Genomic DNA, 22,170 nt, shown 5'->3' on the forward strand with positions numbered 1-22,170 from the left:
AATCCCACCCAGCCCCTGTTCTTGTAATCCCACACATTTACCCTGCTAAACCCCCTGACACTAGGGTCAATTTAGCATGGCCAATGCACCTAACCCACACATCTTTGGACTGTGGGAGGAAACCAAACCACCCAGAGGAAACCCACACAGGGAGAACATGCAAACTCCACACAGAGAGTGACCAAGGGTGCCTGGCGCTGTGAGGCAGCAGTACTAACCACTGTGCCACCATGCCTGAACCATAGCAATTAAGACAGGGTGGCCTTGGTCAGAGAGGCAGCTTTAAGCAGTGTCTTAAAGGAGGATAGGGGAGCAGGGAGGTTTAAAAAGGGAATTTCAGAGCTTAGGGTATAGACGGCTGAAGGCACAATTGCCAGTGACAGGGTGAAGGAAACCAGGATGAATAAGAGACTAGAATTGGAGGAACTCAGGCTCTCTAGAGGATGGCAGGGCTGAAAGAGGCCCCAGAAATAGGAAGGAGTGTGAATTTTCAAATTGAGGTAACGCATTTTGCAAGGTATAATACAGGTAGGAAATATACAGTAAATGGCAGAACCCTTAAGAGTATTGATAGGCAGAGGGATCTGGGTGTACAGGTACACAGGTCACTGTAAGTGGCAATGCAGGTGGAGAAGGTAGTCAGGAAGGCATACGGCATGCTTGCCTTCATCAGCCGGGGCATTGAGCTTAAAAATTGGCAAGTCATGTTGCAGCTTTATAGAACCTTAGTTTGGCCACACTTGGAATACAGTGTTCAATTCTGGTCACCACACTACCAGAAGGATGTGGAGGCTTTGGAGAGGGTACAGAAAAGATTTACCAGGATGTTGCCTGGTATGGAGGGCATTTTAGCAGGAGTTTTTATAAATATATAAAAAGGAAGAGGCTGGCTAGGGTGAACATTGGACCCTTAGAGGATGAGAAGGGGGACTTGGTGGTAGGGGATGGGGAAATGGCTGAGGTCTTGAATAACTTTTTTGTTTCGGTCTTCACGGAGGAGGATGTGAATACTTTGCCGGGTGTTAGTGATGGAAAGGTGGTAGGACTGGAGGGTCTTAATGACATTACTGTTACTAGAGAGGCGGTGCTCGACAGACTGGAGGGACTAATTGTGGACAAGTCCCCAGGACCGGATGGAATGCATCCGAGGGTTCTGAAAGAAATGGCAGAGATGATAGTGGATGCCTTGGTGGTTATTTTCCAGACGTCGCTGGATTCCGGGGAAGTGCCAGAAGATTGGAAAACGGCTAATGTTACGCCGTTGTTTAAAAAGGTTGCCAGGCAAAAGGCAGGGAATTATAGGCCAGTTAGTTTAACATCTGTTGTAGGTAAAATGTTAGAATCCGTCATCAAGGAGGAAATAGCGAGGCATCTTGAGGGGAATTGCTTGATAGAGCAGACGCATCACGGTTTCATTAAAGGGAAGTCGTGTCTGACAAATTTACTGGAGTTCTATGAGGATGTGTCTAGGGCAGTGGATAGAGGAGAGCCGGTGGATGTGGTCTTTCTTGATTTTCAGAAGGCGTTCGACAAAGTACCTCACAAGAGGTTATTGCAGAAGGTCAGGGGACATGGAGTTGGGGGTAGGGTGTTAGCATGGATAGAGGATTGGTTGTCAAATAGGAGGCAGAGAGTGGGGGTCAATGGGTACTATTCGGATTGGCGGTTAGTGACTAATGGAGTGCCCCAGGGGTCAGTGCTGGGGCCTCAGCTATTTACCATTTATATAGAATCTCTGGAATTCTCTGCCCGTTGAAGTGGTGGAGGCTGCCTCGCTAAATATTTTTAAGACGTGGGTTGATGGGTTTTTGATAAGCGAGGGGATTAAGGGTTATGGGGAGAGGGCGGGAATGTGGAACTGAGCCACGACAGATCAGCCATGATCTTATTGAATGGCGGGGCAGGCTCGAAGGGCTAGATGGCCTACTCCTGCTCCTATTTCTTATGTTCTTATGTTCATGAATTCAAATACCTCCGACAAACCTGCCATCAGCTTCCTCTGCTCACAGGAGAGCAATCCCAGCTTCTCCGGTTCATCCACGTTGCTGTAATTCCCCCCAACCCTGGAACCGTTCGAGAAAACCCCTTCTGCCATCTCTCACGTCCTTCTCAAACTGTGGGTGTGGTACCAATCAGATGGGTTCAAATTTCACCCTCTGGGATTTGAACGTAGGTTCCCAGAGCATTACCTTGGGCCTCTGGATTACTAATCCAGTGACCATACCACTATGGTCTAGCCTCCCCTTTTATCAGGTGTTGTGGAGGGATAACTGGGTAGAATACACCCCAGACTGATTCCTGGTGTATCAGGATTGTTGATTGAGAGGAGATTGGGTCGAGTGGGCCTGTATTCACTGGAGTTGAGAAGAATGAGAGGGGATCTCATTAAAGTGTGGACAGGGCTGATGTTCCTTCTGGCTAGAGGGTCTAGAACTAGGGGTCACAGTCTCAGATATGGAGAAGGCCACTCAGGACAGAGATGAGGAGAAAGTTTTTCACTCAGAGGGTGGTGAACCAGGGGAATTATCTACCTTTTTATTCATTCTGGAGACATGGACGTGGCTAGCTAGCCCATCCCTAGTTACCTGAGGGCAGTTAAGAGTCAACTGTTGCTGTGGCTCTGGAGTCACATTTAGGCCAGACCAGGTAAGGATGGCAGATTTCCTTCCCTGAAGGACAGTGAACCAGTCGGGTTTTTCTGACAATCAATAAAGATTTTGTGGTCATTAGTAGATTCTTAATTCCAGATATTTTTGATTGAACTCAAATTCCACCATCTGCTGTGACGGGATTCGAACCTGCGTCCCCAGAACATCAGCTGAGTTTCTGGATTAATAGTCTAGCGATAATAGCACTAGGCCATCGCCTCCTATTCTCTGTGGAAGTCACTGAATATATTTAAGAAGTAGAAATATATCAGGACTCTGAAGACGTGAAGGGTACGGGGAGAGCGCCGGAACGTGGCATTGAGATAGAGGATCAGCCACGATCATAATGAATGGTGGAGCAGGCTCGATGGGCCGAATGGCCTGCTCCTGTTCCTATTTTCTAAGCTCATAAATTTAACCCGCTCCATTGTATGGGTATCTTGCCGAACTTGTTTGCCAATTGGTAGCAGGACCATAATATTTACCTGACAAGGTGGCACAGTGGTTAGCACCGCTGCCTCACAGCGCCAGGGGACCCGGGTTCGATTCCCAGTTTGGGTCACTATGTGCGTGGAGTTTGCATGTTCTTTCTATGTCTACGTGGATTTCCTCTGGATATCATAGAGGTTCATGGCATGGACATGGCCCTTCGGCCCAACTTGCCCATGCTGCCCCTTTTTTTAACCACTAAACTAGTCCCAATTGCTCGTGTTTGGCCCACATCCCTCTTACCTGTGTAACTGTCTAAAAGCTTTTTAAAAGACAAAATTGTACCCGCCTCTGCTACTACCTCTGGCAGCTCATTCCAGACACTCACCACTCTCTGTGGGAAAAAATTGTCCCTCTGGACACTTTCACCTTAAACCAGTGGGAGAAAACTGGAGCACCCGACTGGAAAGATGCAGTGGTTATGGTGCATTGGCCGTGCTAAATTCTCCCTCAGTGTACCTGAACAGGTGCCAGAGTGTGGCGACTAGGGGATTTTCACAGTATCTTCACTGCAGTGTTAATATGAACTGACGTGTGACACTAATAAAGAAACTTTAAACTTTTCTTCTGCTTTTTAAGTGATCTGAGTCCTAGCTTTGGGTTCCAATCCAAAAATGCCACCCAACTCCCGATGCTGCTGGGATCTCGCACACTAAATGTTTGACTTCTTACGTGTCAGTGGGGTAGGAAAAAAAGGTCTTGAAGTTTGCGCTGGGGAGGGGGATGTAGAAACAAGGAATAAATCCACTCGGGAATTGACAACTAGAGGATTTTCACAGTAACTTCATTGCAGTGTTAATGTAAACCGACTTGTGACTCTTAATAAACTTAGACATTGCGGGTCACATGTCTTGCTTTGCCTAACCTGTTCACGGTGCTAGGGACCCGGGTTCGATTCCCGGCTTGGGTCACTGTGTGTGTAGAGTCTGCACATTCTCCCCATATCTGCTTGGGTTTCCTCCGGATGCTCCGGTTTCCTCCCACTGTCGGAAAGGCGTGCTGGTCAGACGCATTGACCCGAACAGGCGCCGGAGTGTGGCGACGAGGGGTATTTCACAGTAACTTCATTGCAGTGTTAATGTAAGCTTTATTTGCGACGCTGATAAGTAAACTTTAACTTTATTGTCCAGCACTGAGTTAGTGTGTGTGGGGAAGAGAGAGAGAGAGAGAGACAAAGGGAGGAATGCGATATAAAATCCATTCTGTTATCTCTGGCTGACACTGTAGTGGAAGCAAACGGAAGGTCAGAATTGCGGATGGCATTTGGCCAGCACTGGCTCTTGCATTCTTCAGCAAGTATTTATAACCAGTGACTTTAATTATAAACATAAGCTTTTTCCTGTCCTGGACAGCACTGAGATGATTTGGCAGCTGTAGAACAACAAACAAACCCATTACATATCAGCTTTCAGCCTGCCCTTGTGTTGTTATGTGCACGTAAATCATGGGGATTTTGACTCCAAGTCTTCCTCTTGGAAGAATGTCTGCATCGAAAGAGCCCAACTGTGTCTCCAGTTAAAGGAGAGGCTGAAGAAAATGAAGGAGTAACCTTGTTGCTAAGGAGTTTTCCACCAAGACCCAACCACTTAGTTCACAGAGTGTTGGAGCTTATCGGCCCACACAGCGAGTCCCTTAGAGCTCCTGCACAGCGCTAAAGCCCTGTTTCCAGCGTTAATTTGCATCTCCCCCTGGTTAATAAGTCCTGCCGCTTTCTGACTTAGGATTTATCTGCTACTCAGGCAACTTGGCGAAGCAATCAGCCTTTCCAAACCTGGAATACAAGCTGGTCACACTGACAATTATAAACCCAAAGGGTGGGATTCTTCCCTCCCACCCCACCCTATCCGGGTCCCCCCCCACACACACACATACATACACACACACACACACACACACACACACACACACATACACAGGCGGTGGAGGCTTGCCAGTGGCCAACATTGGGATGGCCCAGCCCTGCCCAATGATGCCACCATAGTGGGTCGGATCTCAAGCAACAACAAAGCAGAGTACAGGAATGAGATAAAGAATCTAGTGAACTGGTGCAATAACAATCTCCCTCAGTGCCAACGAAACAAAGGAGATAGTCATCGACTTCAGGAAGTGTAATGGAGGGCATGTCCCTGTCTACGTCGATATTTGACAGCTTCAAATTTTTAGGTGTCCAGATCACCAACAACCTGTCCTGGTCCCCCCATGCTGACACTATAGTTAAGAAAGCCCCACCAACGCCTCTACTTTCTCAGAAGACTAAGGAAATTTGGCATGTCAGCTCCATCTGTCATCAACTTTTACAGATGCACCATAGAAAGCATTCTTTCTGGTTGTATCACAGCTTGGTATGGGCTCCTGCTCTGCCCCTAGACTGCAAAGAAACTACAAAAGGTCATGAACATAGCCCAGTCCATCACTCAAACCAGCCTCCCACCCGTGACACTTCCTACACTTCCCACTGTCTGGGCAAAGCAGCCAGCATAATCAAGGACCCCATGCACCCCGGATATTCTCTCTTTCACCTTCTTCCGTCAGGAAAAAGATACAAAAGTCATGTACCAATCAACTCAAGAGCAGCTTCTTCCCTGCTGCCATCAGACTTTTGAATGGACCTGCCTTGCATTAAGTTGATCTTTCTCTGCACCGTAGCTATGACTGTAACACTACATTCTGTGCCCTTTCCTTTCCTTCTCTCTGAATGGTATGCTTTGTCTGTGTAGTACGCAAGAAGCAATATTTTTCACTGTATACTAATATGTGTAGCAATAATAAATCAAATCAATGTCTACGGGATTTTGCGGGCATCTGGGCCACTGGGGGTTGCCATCGGCAGGACGGGAAGATTCTGGAAGGGCTGGAAAATTTTAGCCAAAGCGGACCAAGTTGCGAGAGGTGAGGAACCATGATTGGTGGGCTACATGTTTTCCGAGGGCCATACGTTGGACACCCTTGACTTAACTTGGGAGGAGCAACTCGGAGTATGAGCCACAAGTTCCCACGTTCTGCAACAAGCCAGAATGTATCACAACATTCAGAGAAGGCCATTCAGCCCATCGAACATGCCGTATACCATAGCTAGCAGGCCACTGCTCGCAGGACTGAGCTGAGGAGAAATTTCGTCATCCAATGGGTGGTAAATGTGTGGAATTCACCACCGCAGAAAGTTGTCGAGGCCAAAATTCTGTGCAATTTCAAGAAGCGATTAGATATAGTTGTTGGGGCCAAGGGATCAAGGGATATTGAGTTTGATGATGAGCCATGATCATAATGAATGGGCGGAGCAGGCTCGGAGGGCCGAATGGCCTACTCCTGCTTCTAGTTTCTAATCAACATCCCAGTACATCAAGTACTTACAGGAATGTTATTACAATGGTGCCTGTGGGCATTAGATGGTGAGGTATCAGCAGCCTGACTCCATTTAACCAGTTGGCACCATCTCCCTTAATGGTTTTGCCCCTGTTAACTTTGTGTGAGCTCTGGGTGAGCAGCGATCGTAGACAAGACAGTCCAAACTATTGTTTAAAGGAATGCAGATGCTGGAAATCTGGAATCTGGGCAGAAGGTTCTGGAAGCGCTCAGCATTTTGACGGCCGCATCAGCGGAGCGTGAAATCAAAGCTAACATTGCGACCCTGTCACCCTGCTGTCCGAACTGGAACACGCAGTCGGTTTGAAGCAAGCACAGGGGTCCAGCCATAGGGGAAAGGGCACAGGGAAGACAGGAAAGATTAAGTGGCAAAAGGAATGACGGTGTCGGGCGAAAGGCAGCGCGGTATTACGACAAGAAATAAAACAATGACTGCAGATGTCGGGAATGTGAATTACAAATATAAAATGCTGGAAACACTCGGCAGGTCTGATGGTATCTGTGGAGAGAGAAGGAGTGTTAATGTGACAGATCCACCTTTTATCAGAACCCCGACAAACTATAGAGAAAGGCTTTGACAAAGGCTCATCTGGACTCGATGTGGGATTTAGACTGGGTGAGGTCCTGAGCTATATAAAGCTTGGACGCCCCTTGTTAAAAAGTTGCACCAAAAGGTCTCACGGTTGTTGGAGAGTACACTAGCCATTCCCGATCATATATTTCACCATTAACTTTTCCGGACTGAAAAAGACCTTTTGAACAATATCTTGATTTTTGAATGACCGCTTTGAGTTTTCAAATGGGCTGTTTCAGTGTTGACACGCTGAAGGGCCCTTATGGATCCAGTATGAGAGCTCATCCTCGGTTAAGACACCCCCATTGACCTACATCGTTGAGTTTCGTGAATTTTGTTGTTTCCACTGTGGATGTCAGCTCTGCAATACTCGCATTTCCATCACTTCCAGTGTTTTCCTCAGCTGAGATCTCAGACTGTTGTCTCAGTAGCAGAGGCACTAGGCTGTGGTTGTTTGGACTTTGCGGATCACCTTGGGTTTGTGGGTCCTTGTCCGTTTCTGGAGTAAAGTAACGGTCAACATTGGATAATTTTTTGAGTTGCTTTTCAAGCTGGTGCTTTCTTTGTCTTTTCTGGTGTCTGTTCTTAAATGTTCTCTTCACTGTAAATCTTCTGAAATTTTGTGAGGCCCCTGCAGATAGTGAGGTGCTAAGCTGTAGTTTGTTTAGCTTATGCCTAAATCCAGCACTGTCTGGACTCGAAACATCAGCGCGTTTCTCTCCTTACAGATGCTGCCAGACCTGCTGCGATTTTCCAGCATTCTCTCTCTGGTTAAGTTATAAACAATTACAAAGATTAGTGATTCTACAGATTGCTGTTTCTAATCAACTTATACAAGTTGTCCTGCCTCGAACACAAAAGATTTACTGGGACTTGATGGTTTGAGTTATAAGGAGAGGCTGGATAGACTGGGACGTTTTTCTCTGGAGTGTAGGTGGCTTAGGGGTGATCTTATAGAGGTCTATAAAATAATGAGGGACATAGATCAGCTAGATAGTCAACATCTTTTCCCAAAGGTAGAGGAGTCTAAAATTAGAGGGTTTAAGGTGATAGGGGAGAGATACAAAAGGGTCCAGAGGGGCAATTTGTTCACATAGAGGGTGGTGAGTGTCTGGAATGAGCCGCCAGAGGTAGTAGTAGAGGTGAGTACAATTTTGTCTTTTAAAAAACATTTAGGCAGTTACATGGGTAAGATGGGTATAGAAGGATATGGGCCAAATGGGGGCAATTGGGACTCGCTTAGTGGTTTAAAAAAGGGGGCAGCATGGACAAGTTGGGCCGAAGGGCCTGTTTCCCTGCTGTAAACCTCTATGACTCTATAACAGAGATGGAGAAGGAAGGTCACCAAGCTAGAAGTGTGTATTGAAGCCTTTGTTAAGTTTCAGTAGTCCTGCAGGGCACATGGTGTATTAGCGCCTGGAGTCACTCTGTGTCCTGATGTAGCCAATGGGTGTTACTGCTGAGTATATCGCAGGTAGCTTGGCAATGCAATCGCCTCCACGCCACTCACCATCCTGATTTGGAAATATACCAGCCATTCCTTTGCAGTCGCTGGGTCAAAGTCCTGGAACTCCCTCCCTAACAGCACTGTGGGTTCACCTACATCTCTCAGACTGCAGCGATTCAAGAAGGCAGCTCACCACCACCACCTTCGCAAGGATAATTAGGGATGGGCACTAAATGCCCACCATGAACAAATAAAAAAAATGTCAAATGCTTAGTGTCATTAAGAGGATAAATGCCAGGCTAGAGAGATGGATGGGAGAATGTCTTGTTTTGTGGCATGAGCTCTCGTCCCATGCACCAAAATTTTGTTTATATCTCTACAGCACCACGGTGGCACAGTGGTTAGCACTGCTGCTTCACAATGCCTGGGACACGGGTTCGATTCCCGGCTTGGGGTCACTGTGTGGAGTCTGCGCGTTCTCCCTGTGTCTGCGTGGGTTTCCTCCCACAGTCCGAAAGACGTGCTGGTTAGGGTGCAGTGACCCAAACAGGCGTCGGAGGGCGGCGACTAGGGGAATTTCACAGTAACTTCATTGCAGTGTTAATGTAAGCCTTACCTGTGACGAAGAAATAAGCTTTTTAACAGCTGTTGCTGCATTTTGGAAGGGGCAAAGCGGAAGGAGTGGCTGGGGAAAATGCATGCGGGGCAGGGGGAGAGGTGGGTGGGTTGGAGGGGGGCTTGGAGACGTCTCCCACGTCTCCTAGTGGCCGGCTACCGGGTCTATTCGTGGTGCCTCTTGACATCTGCTGCCTCTTGAGCTGCAGATCTCAACCAAGGTGACACACCCCCGCTGCGCCCCCGCACCCTGAGACATGGGTTGACAAAAACAGAATGCAATGTAAGTCCTGCCGTTCTTCATCCCTAGGTCAGAAGATTCCTACAAACAGTATTTCAACGAGATGCCTTGGGTGGCTGTACCATACACGGATGAAGCCAGGAGGTCACGGCTCAATTGGCATTACGGCATACAAGGTACTTGTAGAAAAGCGGGTGATCCCTGGGGGGTGATTCCGTCTGTCTTGTGTTTGTTTAGCTTTTTTAAATTCCACTTTTCTTTCTCTCTCTCGAAACATTTAAGTATCACTTTAACCAATCGTGTTCTGTACATGAAAGGAGATAGTAGGCGGTTTGAGAGCTGCAGTGCGGTTCAGAATGTTAAGTCTGTCTAAATGTTGCCTAAACCCTCACAATGCTTGACCGTTGTAAACAGCACAGTGAGTTATTTGCTTTTCAGCCTTGTTCAGCCAGCAGCTGCAGGGGGAAGGAACCACTCACCTTGGTTTTCTCGTCCTGTCCGTTTGAAACGGAGTTATCTCTTTGTGAGTTACTCAGCCCCCAAAATAGAGGGATCACAGAGTCCCCACAGTGCAGAAAGAGGCCATTCAGCCCCTCAAGTCTCGAACAGAATATCTTAGAATCATTGAATCCTGACAGTGCAGAAGGAGGCCAGTCAGCCCATTGAATCTCTAACAGAATGTCTTAGAATCCCCACAATGCAGAAGGAGGCCATTCAGCCCATCAAGTCTGCATCAAACACAATCCTACCCAGGCTCTAATCCCGTTACCCCACATACTAACCCTGCTAATCCCCCGACACTAGGGTCAGTTTAACATGGCCAATTAACCTTGTTTGGAGTGTGGGAGGACACAGGAGCATACAGGGGAAACCACTGCAGACACAGGGAGAATGTGCAAACTCCACACGACAGTCACGTAGGGCATCTTACCACACACACACGGACACACACACACACGGACACACACACACACTCACACAAAAGCGAGAAAGGGAAGTCATATTCATTCATGTGATTTACTGAGTCCAGTGAGGAACCTTCAGCAGGCTGAAGGTATTTGCTTTTCAGTTGGTGCTGACTTCAAGGTAAAATAAGCACACAACGACTGGGTCAGTTAGACTGGCAATGATATGAAATCTTCATAACATCGCGGTGTTTTATCAATGATGGATGGTACACATGGCGGTGTTTTATCAATGATGGATGGTACACATCGGGGTGTTTTATCAATGATGGATGGTACACATCGGGGTGTTTTATCAATGATGGATGGTACACATCGGGGTGTTTTATCAATGATGGATGGTACACATCACGGTGTTTTATCAATGATGGATGGTACACATCGGGGTGTTTTATCAATGATGGATGGTACACATCGCGGTGTTTTATCAATGATGGATGGTACACATCGTGGTGTTTTATCAATGATGGATGGTACACATCGCGGTGCATTATCAGTGATGGATGGTACACATCGGGGTGTTTTATCAGTGATGGATGGTACACAAGGCGGTGTTTTATCAATGATGGATGGTACACATCGCGGTGCATTATCAGTGATGGATGGTACACATCGCGGTGTTTTATCAATGATGGATGGTACACATCGCGGTGTTTTATCAATGATGGATGGTACACATCGCGGTGTTTTATCAATGATGGATGGTACACATGGCGGTGTTTTATCAATGATGGATGGTACACATCGCGGTGTTTTATCAATGATGGATGGTACACATCGTGGTGTTTTAGCAATGATGGATGGTACACATCGCGGTGCATTATCAATGATGGATGGTATACATCGTGGTGTTTTATCAATGATGGATGGTACACATCGCGGTGCATTATCAATGATGGATGGTATACATCGTGGTGTTTTATCAGTGATGGATGGTACACATCGCGGTGTTTTATCAATGATGGATGGTACACATCGCGGTGCATTATCAATGATGGATGGTACACATCGTGGTGTTTTATCAATGATGGATGGTACACATCGCGGTGTTTTATCAATGATGGATGGTACACATCACGGTGTTTTATCAATGATGGATGGTACACATGGCGGTGTTTTATCAATGATGGATGGTACACATCGCGGTGTTTTATCAATGATGGATGGTACACATCGCGGTGTTTTATCAATGATGGATGGTACATATCACGGTGTTTTATCAATGATGGATGGTACACATCGTGGTGTTTTAGCAATGATGGATGGTACACATCGCGGTGTTTTATCAATGATGGATGGTACACATCACGGTGTTTTATCAATGATGGATGGTACACATCGGGGTGTTTTATCAATGATGGATGGTACACATCGCGGTGTTTTAGCAATGATGGATGGCATACATCGTGGTGTTTTAGCAATGATGGATGGTACACATCGCGGTGTTTTATCAATGATGGATGGTACACATCGCGGTGTTTTATCAGTGATGGATGGTACACATCGCCGTGTATTATCAATGATGGATGGTACACATAGCGGTGTTTTGGCAATGATGGATGGTACACATCGCGGTGTTTTATCAATGATGGATGGTACACATCATGGTGTTTTATCAGTGATGGATGGTACACATCGCCGTGTATTATCAATGATGGATGGTACACATCACAATGTTTTATCAATGATGGATGGTACACATGGCAGTGTTTTATCAATGATGGATGGTACACATGGCGGTGTTTTATCAATGATGGATGGTACACATGGCAGTGTTTTATCAATGATGGATGGTACACATCACGGTGTTTTATCAATGATGGATGGTACACATCGCGGTGTATTATCAATGATGGATGGTACACATGGCGGTGTTTTATCAATGATGGATGGTACACATGGCGGTGTTTTATCAATGATGGATGGTACACATGGCGGTGTTTTATCAATGATGGATGGTACACATCGCGGTGTTTTATCAATGATGGATGGTACACATCACGGTGTTTTATCAATGATGGATGGTACACATCACGGTGTTTTATCAATGATGGATGGTACACATGGCGGTGTTTTATCAATGATGGATGGTACACATGGCGGTGTTTTATCAATGATGGATGGTACACATCACGGTGTTTTATCAATGATGGATGGTACACATCGCGGTGTTTTATCAATGATGGATGGTATACATCGCGGTGTTTTATCAATGATGGATGGTACACATCGCGGTGTTTTATCAATGATGGATGGTGCACATCACGGTGTTTTATCAATGATGGATGGTACACATCGCGGTGTTTTATCAATGATGGATGGTACACATCACGGTGTTTTATCAATGATGGATGGTACCCATCGGGGTGTTTCAGCAATGATGGATGGTACACATCGCGGTGTTTTATCAATGATGGATGGTACACATCACGGTGTTTTATCAATGATGGATGGTACCCATCGGGGTGTTTCAGCAATGATGGATGGTACACATTGCAGTGGAGTGATTCTGTGACTCCCCAGTGGAGTTTTTAAACCTACCCCATGTATCCCCACCCTCACTCCCTACTCCGTTGCTAACCATATCGTCTCAATGTCTAGAGCTGCAGCCTTGGGCCCATCTGGTGAAGCGGTTTTCCCTCGATCGTGGTGGTGTGACAGCTGCGTACAACTTTGTTTTGAACTGTATCAATGCGCTGAGGAGGACTCCTCCATCTCAGAGCTCCCTCTTTTTTCCTTACCTGCCTCGGCAGGGCTGCTGCTCCCTCAAGGCAGCAGAACCTTTAGCCCTCCAGCATTTAGACCCTCTTGCTTCCCCTTATTTAAGTGATGGTTCTGCCCTCTTTGGCCCTCCACCAGCCTTGGCTTTGAAAATCATGCCCGCAGCTGCACCGGGCACAGTGCAGGGTTCGATCCTGAGGTGACACGGTGGCACAGTAGTTAGCACCGCTGCCTCACAGGTTCAATACCTGCCTCAGGCCACTGTCTGTGTGGAGTTTGCACATTCTCCCCATGTCTGCGTGGGTTTCCTCCCACAGTCCAAAGATGTGCGGGTTAGGTGGAGTGGCCATGGTAAGTTGCCCCTTAGTGCCAAGGGGGATCAGCAGGGTAAATGTGTGAGGTTACGCTGGGTGAGCTTGTTGTCAGTGCAGACTCGATGGGCCGAATGACCTCCTCCTGCACTGTAGGGATTGTATGAAGTGATCCCGAGGTTGGCGCCAAGTCATCAGGCCAAAATCCCAGCCCCGAGGAATTTAGCGTGATCCCGTGTTACTGCCAAACAAGTATTAATTTCCCCAGAAAATCCCTGAAATCTGACTAATCCACGCCAGAGGTTTATTTTAAAATACTGTAACTGAAATACTAAATCCAGGGAGAAGTGTCTGCGCTCTGCAGCCAGGCGCCAGCCTGTGGAGACTCCAGGGGAATTCGAAAGTTTTCTGGTTTGGGTTGTGATGAAGGTGACTAAAAGAACGAGACGGCGTCACTCCAGGAAAAGGTACGGATTCTTCTTGGAAAGCAGGAGATATGTAACTTTCAGTGTCTAATGAGCGTTCTTAACATTGAACATATAAGAACATAAGAAATAGGAGCAGGAGTAGGCCATCTAGCCCCTCGAGCCTGCCCCGCCATTCAATAAGATCATGGCTGATCTGAAGTGGATCAGTTCCACATTCCCGCCCTCTCCCCATAACCCTTAATCCCCTCTCTTATCAAAAACCCATCAACCCGCATCTTAAAAATATTTAGCGAGGTAGCCTCCACCACTTCAACGGCTGAGAATTCCAGAGATTCACCACCCTTTGAGTGAAGAAGTTCCTCCTCAACTCCGTTCTAAACCGCCCCCCCTTTATCTTGAGGCTGTGCCCCCTAATCCTACTATCCTTTCTGAGCGGGAAGAGTCTCTCCACCTCTATCCTATCCATCCCATTCATCATCTTATACGTCTCAATGAGATCTCCCCTCATTCTTCTAAACTCTAATGAGTGCAAGCCTAGTTTATTCAGCCTCTCCTCATAGCTCAACCCCCTCAACTCCGGTATCAGCCTAGTAAACCTCCTCTGCACTCCCTCCAAGGCCAAAATATCCTTGCGTAAGTGCGGCGACCAAAACTGCACACAGTACTCCAGCTGCGGCCTCACCAATGCCCTATACAGCTGCAGCAAGACCTCCCTACTTTTATATTCAATCCCCCTCGCTATGAAGGCCAGCATCCCATTCGCCTTCCTGACCACCTGCTGCACCTGCAAGCTGGGTTTTTGTGACTCATGCACAAGGACCCCGAGGTCCCTCTGCACCGTCGCCTGCTGCAGTTTTTCGCCACGTAAGTAATAGTCCTTCCTACCATTATTCCTACAAAAGTGGACCACCTCACACTTGCCAACATTGAATTCCATATGCCAGTTCCTGGCCCATTCGCCCAGCCTATCTAGATCCTTCTGCAGACTCTCCACACCCTCCGCACAATTTGCCGTTCCACTGATCTTGGTGTCATCAGCAAATTTCGACACCCTACACTCGGTTCCCTCCTCCAGATCATCTATATAAATGGTAAATAGCTGAGGCCCCAGCACCGACCCCTGGGGCACTCCACTAGTCACCATCCGCCAATCCGAATAGCACCCATTAACCCCCAGTAGGTTATTGAATTAAATTTCGCATCAAACTTTGTAACTAACCACAAGGGGTGAGGTAAATATAGTCCAGCAAAAGCATTCTTTTAAAAGAGTCAGAGACGTTTACAGCATGGAAACAGGGCCTTTGGCCCAATTTGTCCATGGCGCCCCATTTTTACCACTAAGCTAGTCCCAATTGCCCACATTTGGCCCATATCCCTCTGTACCCAGAAGGACAGAACTGGGTGTTAATTATCCCTGGGCATTTAAGAAAGATAGGGAAATTGATGGGGGAATGGTGGCGGAATTGCTTCAGAAGAGCATTACAAGAGAAGGTTCACCTTCTTCAGTATCCTTGTCGCTACGGATAAGGAGCAAGGGAGGTGTAGTCACATTGCTCGGTGTGGTCTGTAGATCACCAATGAGTGGGAAGGATGTGGAGGATAAAATTTGGAAGGAAATTATAGAGAGGTGCATGAATAATGGGATAGTTATAATGGGGGAGTTTCATTAGCCAAATATACAGTGGGAGAATAGTATTGTAAAGGGCAGAGAGAGGGCAGGAGTTCCCCAAGTGTATTCACGCAAATGTTCTATTCCAGTATGTTTCCAGTCCAACAAGGAAGGGGGCATAAACATGGTTCTTGGGGATGAGGTGGAATAAGTATCAGTGGGAAAACATTTGGGAAAGAGTGATCATTGTATCACAGGATTTTTTGATTTGATTTATTATTGTCACATGTATTAACATACAAAGAAAAGCATTGTTTCTTACGTGCTGTAGAGAAAACATAGCGTTCATCGAGAAGGAGAGGGTGCAGAATGTAGTGTTACAGCTCGGGTGTAGAGAAAGATCAACTTAATGCGAGGTTGGTCCATTCAAAAGTCTGACAGCTGTGGGAAAACCCGGAGAACCATCCAGAGTAACAATAATTAAGTGGGGGCAAGCCAACTTCACCGGGGAAAAGAATGTCTTGGGGTCGTATAAACTGAGATCAAAGGACGGCAGGAAAAACATTCGCTGAACAGTGGGCTGGCTCCCTTCAAATAAGAGATAGTTCAGGCACAGTGAAGGGATATTCCCTGGAAAGGGAAAAGTAGGGGAAAAAAAACCCAGGGCTCTCCGGCCGTCAAAGGAGCTAGCGATGAAGATAGAGAAGAAGAAATGCGCTTATAATAGCTGTCAGGTAGAAAATACAAGGCTGAACATAGAAGGTGAAAAAGTAAATAAGATGATGAAAAGGAAGTATGAATGAGACTGTCAGTTACATAAAAGGAAATCCCAAAGTCTCCTTTAGGCATGTATACAGTAAAAAGGTGGTAATTGGGGCCACTTAGGGACCAGGAAGGTTTATGTATGGAGGCAAAATCATAGAAACCCTACAGTGCAGAAGAAGGCCATTTGGCCCATCGAGTCTGCACCGACCACAATCCCACCCAGGGCCTGTAACCCCATGCATTTACCCCAGCTAGTCCCCCTGACACTAAGGGGCAGTTTAACATAGCCAATCCACCAATGGATGGACTGGTGCAACATTTCAAAGGGGAGCTGAGGGGCAACTTTTCCACACCGGCACCACCCTCTGTGTGAAAATGAGCTGCCAGAGGAGGCGGAACAGGCGGGTACAATTCCAACATTTTGGACAGGGACGTAGATGGGAAAGGTTTAGCGGGATAGGGGCCAAACGCAGGCAAATGGGACCAGTTCAGTTTAGGAAACCTGGTCAGCGTGGACGAGTCGGGCCGAAGGGCCTGCTTCCGTGTTGTATATCTCTACGACTCTAGGTAATGATTTCTGTCAATTGAAATCATGAACGCCTCATTCAGCTTTATAGTGGAAGTCAAAAGAGAGAATAAGTCCTTGGAATGTTCCTTTTCTGACCACCCTTGAGTTTATAACCAGCCCAATGTTTACACTCTGTTCCATTTGTTAGTATTAAATTCTATAAATTGCACCACTCAAAGCCTTTAGATGACAGTGTTTTCACTATAGCGAGGGCCAGTGTCACACAATGTAAGCAATCCTGGCTGTCCGTCCTTGCTGCCTCACAGAGCCTCACCCTTATTTAAGTGGTGACGAGTGTAGATTGAAGCATTGCAGACTAAACAAGCCTCCGTTTGCCAGCCCGGGAGCACCGGGGTGCACAGAGAAGCAGAGTACAAAGGCTCCCAGCTGCAAGATTCAGGCTCGAGGGAAGTCGCCTCCACCCCGCGGTGGCTCCGACACCTTTACACGTGTGACCTCGCAGCTGAGGTGTTGAACTGAAGCCCCCACTGCCCCCTCGGGTCGACTCAAACCCAGTCCCACGGCCCCGTGTCAAAGAAGAGAAGGTGAACTCTCTCTGACCTCCGGGTCAATATTTATCCCTCGGCCAACACCTAAAAAGCAATGATTGCCTCATTATTGCATTGCTGTTTGTGAGACTTTTTTTTGTGCAGAAGCTGGATCATAGAAATCCCTACAGTGCAATTCAGACGATCGAGTCTGCACTGACTCTCTGAAAGTATCCAGGCCCCCCTCCCCCACCCTGTGACCCCACACACTTACCCCACTAATCCCCCTCACCTATACAACTTGGGACACTAAGGGGCAATTTAACGTGGCCAATTATCCTAACCTACACATGCCGACACTATAGTCAAGAAAGCCCACTAATTCCTCTACTTTCTCAGAAGTCTAAGGAAATTTGGCATGTCCATTTCAACTCCCACCAACTTTTACAGGTGCACCATAGAAAGCATTCTTTCCAGTTGTTTCACAGTTTGGTATGGGCTCCTGCTCTGCCCAAGACTGCAAGAAACTACAAAATGTTGTGAATGTAGCCCAATCCATCACGCAAACCAGCCTCCCATCCACTGACTCTGTCTCCACCTCCCGCTGCCTCGGGAAAGCAACCAAGGAGGTCCATAATTACCTGGACATTCTCTCTTCCACCTTCTTCCGTCAGGAAAAAGATACAAAACCCTGAGGTCACGTACCAACCAACTCAAGAACAGCTTCTTCCCTGCTGCTTTTAAATGCACCTACCTCGCACTAAGTTGATCTTTCTCCACACCCTAGCTATGACTGTAACACTACATTCTGCACTCTCTCCTTTCCTTCACTATGAACGGTATGCTTTGTCTGTACAGCGCGCGAGAAACAATACTTTTCACTGTATAATACATATGACAATAATAAATCAAATCAAATCTTAAGACTGTGGGATGAAACTGGAGGAAACCCACACAGACACGGGGAGAACGTGCAAACTTCACATGGTCACGCAAGGCCAGAATTGAACCTGGGTCCCTGACATTGTGAGGTAGCAGTGCTAACCATTGTGCCACCGTGCCCTCCGCGTATCTCATAGAACATAGAACATTACAGCGCAGTACAGGCCCTTCAGCCCTCGATGTTGCGCCGACCAGTGGAACCAATCTAATGACCCTCTAACCTAAATGTTATCCATGTGTCTATCCACTGACCATTTGAACGCCCTTAAAGTTGGCGAGTCCACAACTGCTGCAGGCAGGGCATTCCACGCCCTTACTACCCTCTGAGTATCTCCGCTGAGAGTGATCTTTTGTATACTATCAGGAAATCCTTTAATACTAACCTGATGGCTGATTCTCTCTCCCCACTGTGACCCCACTGACTCCCTCTCCTGACCCTCCACCTCAGACCCTTCCGGAATATGCTGCCTGAATGTTCCCTGCAGACAGGTTCAGTGGCAATTTGCAAGAAAGGGGGTATTGGATGTGTAATGGAACAGGCAGGCCTGTGGGCAAGTGGGACTAATCGACTGTCTGCCCCGGGCACAGTGGACCAAAAGACCTCACTCCGTGACGAATCATCCTGGATTGATATGTGTTTCCCAGAGCGATGAAGGATTCCAGCTTGTTCCACTGAGCCTTTTGTGTTTGTAACCTAATCTCCCTGCGCACTTGCTTTGAAACTCAATCCCCCAGTAACCCCTGGGGGAGGGTTTGGGGGGGAGGGGAGAGATACAGAAAGTTTTTATACAAAGTTGAAATATATTTGATCACTTACAGTCCAATCTTGTTCACTCCAAAATCTTATTGGATACGTTTTTGGGGGGGAAAAAATTCTTTCTGAGTTTCAGTGAATTCCTGAATTTCCATTTATTAAAATTTAAAGTTTATTTATCATTGTCACAAGTGGGCTTACATTAACACGGCAATGTAATCCCCTAGCCGCCACACTCTGGCGCCTGTTTGGGTACACTGAGGGTGAATTTGACATGGCCAATCCACCCAACCAGCACGTCTTTCAGACTGTAGAATCCCTACAGTGCAGAAGGAGGCCATTTGGCCCATCGAGCCCGCACCGACCACAATCCCACCCAGGCCCTATCCCTGTAACCCCATTTACCCCATTAATCCCTCTAACCTGCACCTCCCAGGACACTAAGGGGCAATTTAGCATGGCCAATCAACCTAACCCGAACATCCTTGGAGTGTGGGATGAAACCGGAGCACCCCGGAGGAAACCCACAGAGCACTGCAAAAGTCCACTAGTCGCCGCATGCTGGCACCTGTTTGGGTACATTGGCCATGCCAAATTCTCCATCAATGTACCTAACCTGCACGTCCTTCGGACTGTGGGAGGAAACCCACACAGACACGGGGAGAATGTGCAAACTCCACACAGACAGTGACCCAAGCTGGGAATTGAACCCGGGTCCCTGTGAGACAGCAGTGCTAACCACTATGCCATCATGCCACTCATAATTTGATTTGAATAGGTGTGGATTGGGGAATTATTCCTAAAACAGAACTCGAACCTCTTTTATCTCATCGCAGCGTAAACAAAGTGAATTTGACTGTATGTTTCTTTAAGCATGTGTTTGTAATGCCTATTAGGCAGAAGAATTGTGCAGGCATATTGTCGCACACAGCATTGTGGCCAGAGTTCAGTCCCAGTGCTGGCTGGCTGGTGAGCTAAAGAGTGATTCTCACCTTGCCACTCGCAACTCGATGGCACGGTGGTTAGCATTGCCACCTCACCGTGCCAGGGACCCGGGTTCGATTCCCAGCTTGGGCCACTGTCTGTGCGGAGTTTGCACATTCTCCCTGTGTCTGCGTGGGTTTCCTCCGGGTGTTCCAGCTTCCTCCCACAGTCCAAAGATATGCAGTTAGGTGGATTTTGTATGCTAAATTACCCCTAAGTATAAGTGGGACTAGCTAGGATAAATATGTGGAGTTACATGGATAGGGTCTGGGTGAAATTTTCATCGGTGCAGGCTCGATGGGCCGAATGGCTTCCTTCTGCACAATCGAGATTCTATGATTCTGTAATCTTGCCCTTTTTTTGTTTATTCATGGGGCAAGTGCATCACTGGCTGGCTAGCATTTATTACCCAGCCCTAGTTGCCCTTGGAGGGCAGTTGAGAGTCAACCACACTTTGGAGTCACATGTAGGTCAGATCAGGTAACGATGGAAAATTTCCTTCCCTAATGGACATTGACGAACCAGATGGGTTTTTTCGACAATCAGTAGATCCTTAATTGCAAATACTTTTATTGAATTCAAATTCCACCACCTGCCATGGCAGGATTCGAACCCGGATCCCCGGAGCGTTAGCTGAGTTTCTGGATTAATAGTACTTAATCTACTTGCCTCGTGAAGCATTTCTGCCTCTCTGATGTTAGAATGCAACCAGTGATAACTTTGTATTGGATGTAATGTGGCCAATGGGCACAAGGGTCAGCTGACCCAGTAAACCATGGAACCAATCACAACGTGATGTAATAATCAGCTGACCAGCTGATTCACTATAAATGAGGAACGATGTAGAATTGTGGCGAGCGTGGAGTGGTCTAGGGTGAGACTCCAAGTTTGGAGTAATGAAGTATCTTTATTAAACCCTTCCTTTGGTTTATAAGCTGGGGTAAGTTTTTGTTGTATTTTCATTGGCTGCATTTTGAAGAGTTCCTTCTGAGGAAACATCTACTTCCTGGCCCATCAGTCTGCACCCAACTCTCTGGCAGAGTACCTTACCCAGGCTATATCTCCCACCCTATTCCTGTAATCCTACATATTCACCATGGCCAATGCCTCTAACTAATCCCCCCCAACAGCACTCTACCTAGGGTCACTCCCCACCGTACCACCATAATCCTTCACAGTTAGCGTGGCCAATCCACCTGACCTACACATTTTGGGATACTAAGGGGCAATTTAGCCTGGCTAATCCACCTAACCCGCACATCTTTGGATTGTGGGAGGAAACCGGAGCATCCGGAGGAAACCCATGCAGGCACGGGGACAACCTGCAGAGTCCACACAGACAGTGACTCAAGGCCTGAACTGAACCTGGGTCTCTGGCGCTGTGAGACAGCGATGTCAACCACTGTGCACCATGTTACCCTCTCTCTCCTAATGGACTGTGTTCACACATGAGAGTTGGATAGCAACATGAATGAGTTTGCTCATAGTGCTGTCTTGGGTAAGTCATCTATAGCCAGTAATTTTTGTGGTGCTCGTAAGATACAGTGACTCTGTTGAGAACTTACAAACTATTACCTATTAGAATCCATAGAACCCCTGCAGTGCAGAAGGGGTTCAACCATTCAACCCATCGAATCTCCGAAACAGCATTTTATCCAGGCACTGCTGCCTCACAGCGCCAGGGATCCGGGTTCAATTCCGACCTTGGGTCACTGTCTGTGTGGAGTTTGCATGTTCTCCCTGTGTCTGCGTGGGTTTCCTCCACGTGCTCTGGTTTCCTCCCACAGTCCAAAGATGTGCGGGTTAGATTGACTGGCTATGCTAAATTGCCCCTTGATATCAGGGAGACTAGCAGGGTAAATAAAAGGGGTTAAGGGGATAGATATGGCCTGGGTGCAATTGTGGTCAGTGCAGCCTTGATGGGCCAAATGGCCTCCTTCTGCATTGTAAGGATTCTATGATTGTAGACACGAAGGGACAATTTAGCATGGCCAGTCAACCTAACCTAATCTGGACCAATGCAGTGTTCTGTGGTGTTAATGTGTCCCTTGGGATTGCCGAGTGGAGCTTGATTGAGGAGGATTGACAGGTCTTGTCAGGTGGCTAGCAAGAGCTCTGCTTCACAGAGAGGTCCAGTTCTTACTTTTGTTTCTCAGTAGCTGCCAGGAGCTGGTGGAAGAAAGCAGTGTCTCTCAGCCTTTCTCCCTTCAAAAACTTTCTGGAAACTTCAGCAGCGTCAGAGAATTGATCTAACATTC

At 47.2% G+C, this 22,170-nt stretch overlaps 1 protein-coding gene across 1 annotated transcript in view; it reads left to right on the top strand.

The window, feature by feature from the left end:
* nxn (nucleoredoxin) overlaps positions 1 to 22,170 on the top strand; it is a 180,741-nt gene that overhangs the window by 120,847 nt on the left and 37,724 nt on the right. Inside the window, exon 5 of the mRNA XM_080210427.1 lies at positions 9,447 to 9,553. Within this exon, the coding sequence (XP_080066553.1) occupies positions 9,447 to 9,553 (107 nt within the window). The remainder of the gene's footprint in view (positions 1 to 9,446; positions 9,554 to 22,170) is intronic.

Source organism: Carcharhinus amblyrhynchos, chromosome 23 (assembly GCF_965287045.1).
Source record: "Carcharhinus amblyrhynchos chromosome 23, sCarAmb.v2.hapA, whole genome shotgun sequence".
NCBI classification, from domain to species: Eukaryota; Metazoa; Chordata; class Chondrichthyes; order Carcharhiniformes; family Carcharhinidae; genus Carcharhinus; species Carcharhinus amblyrhynchos.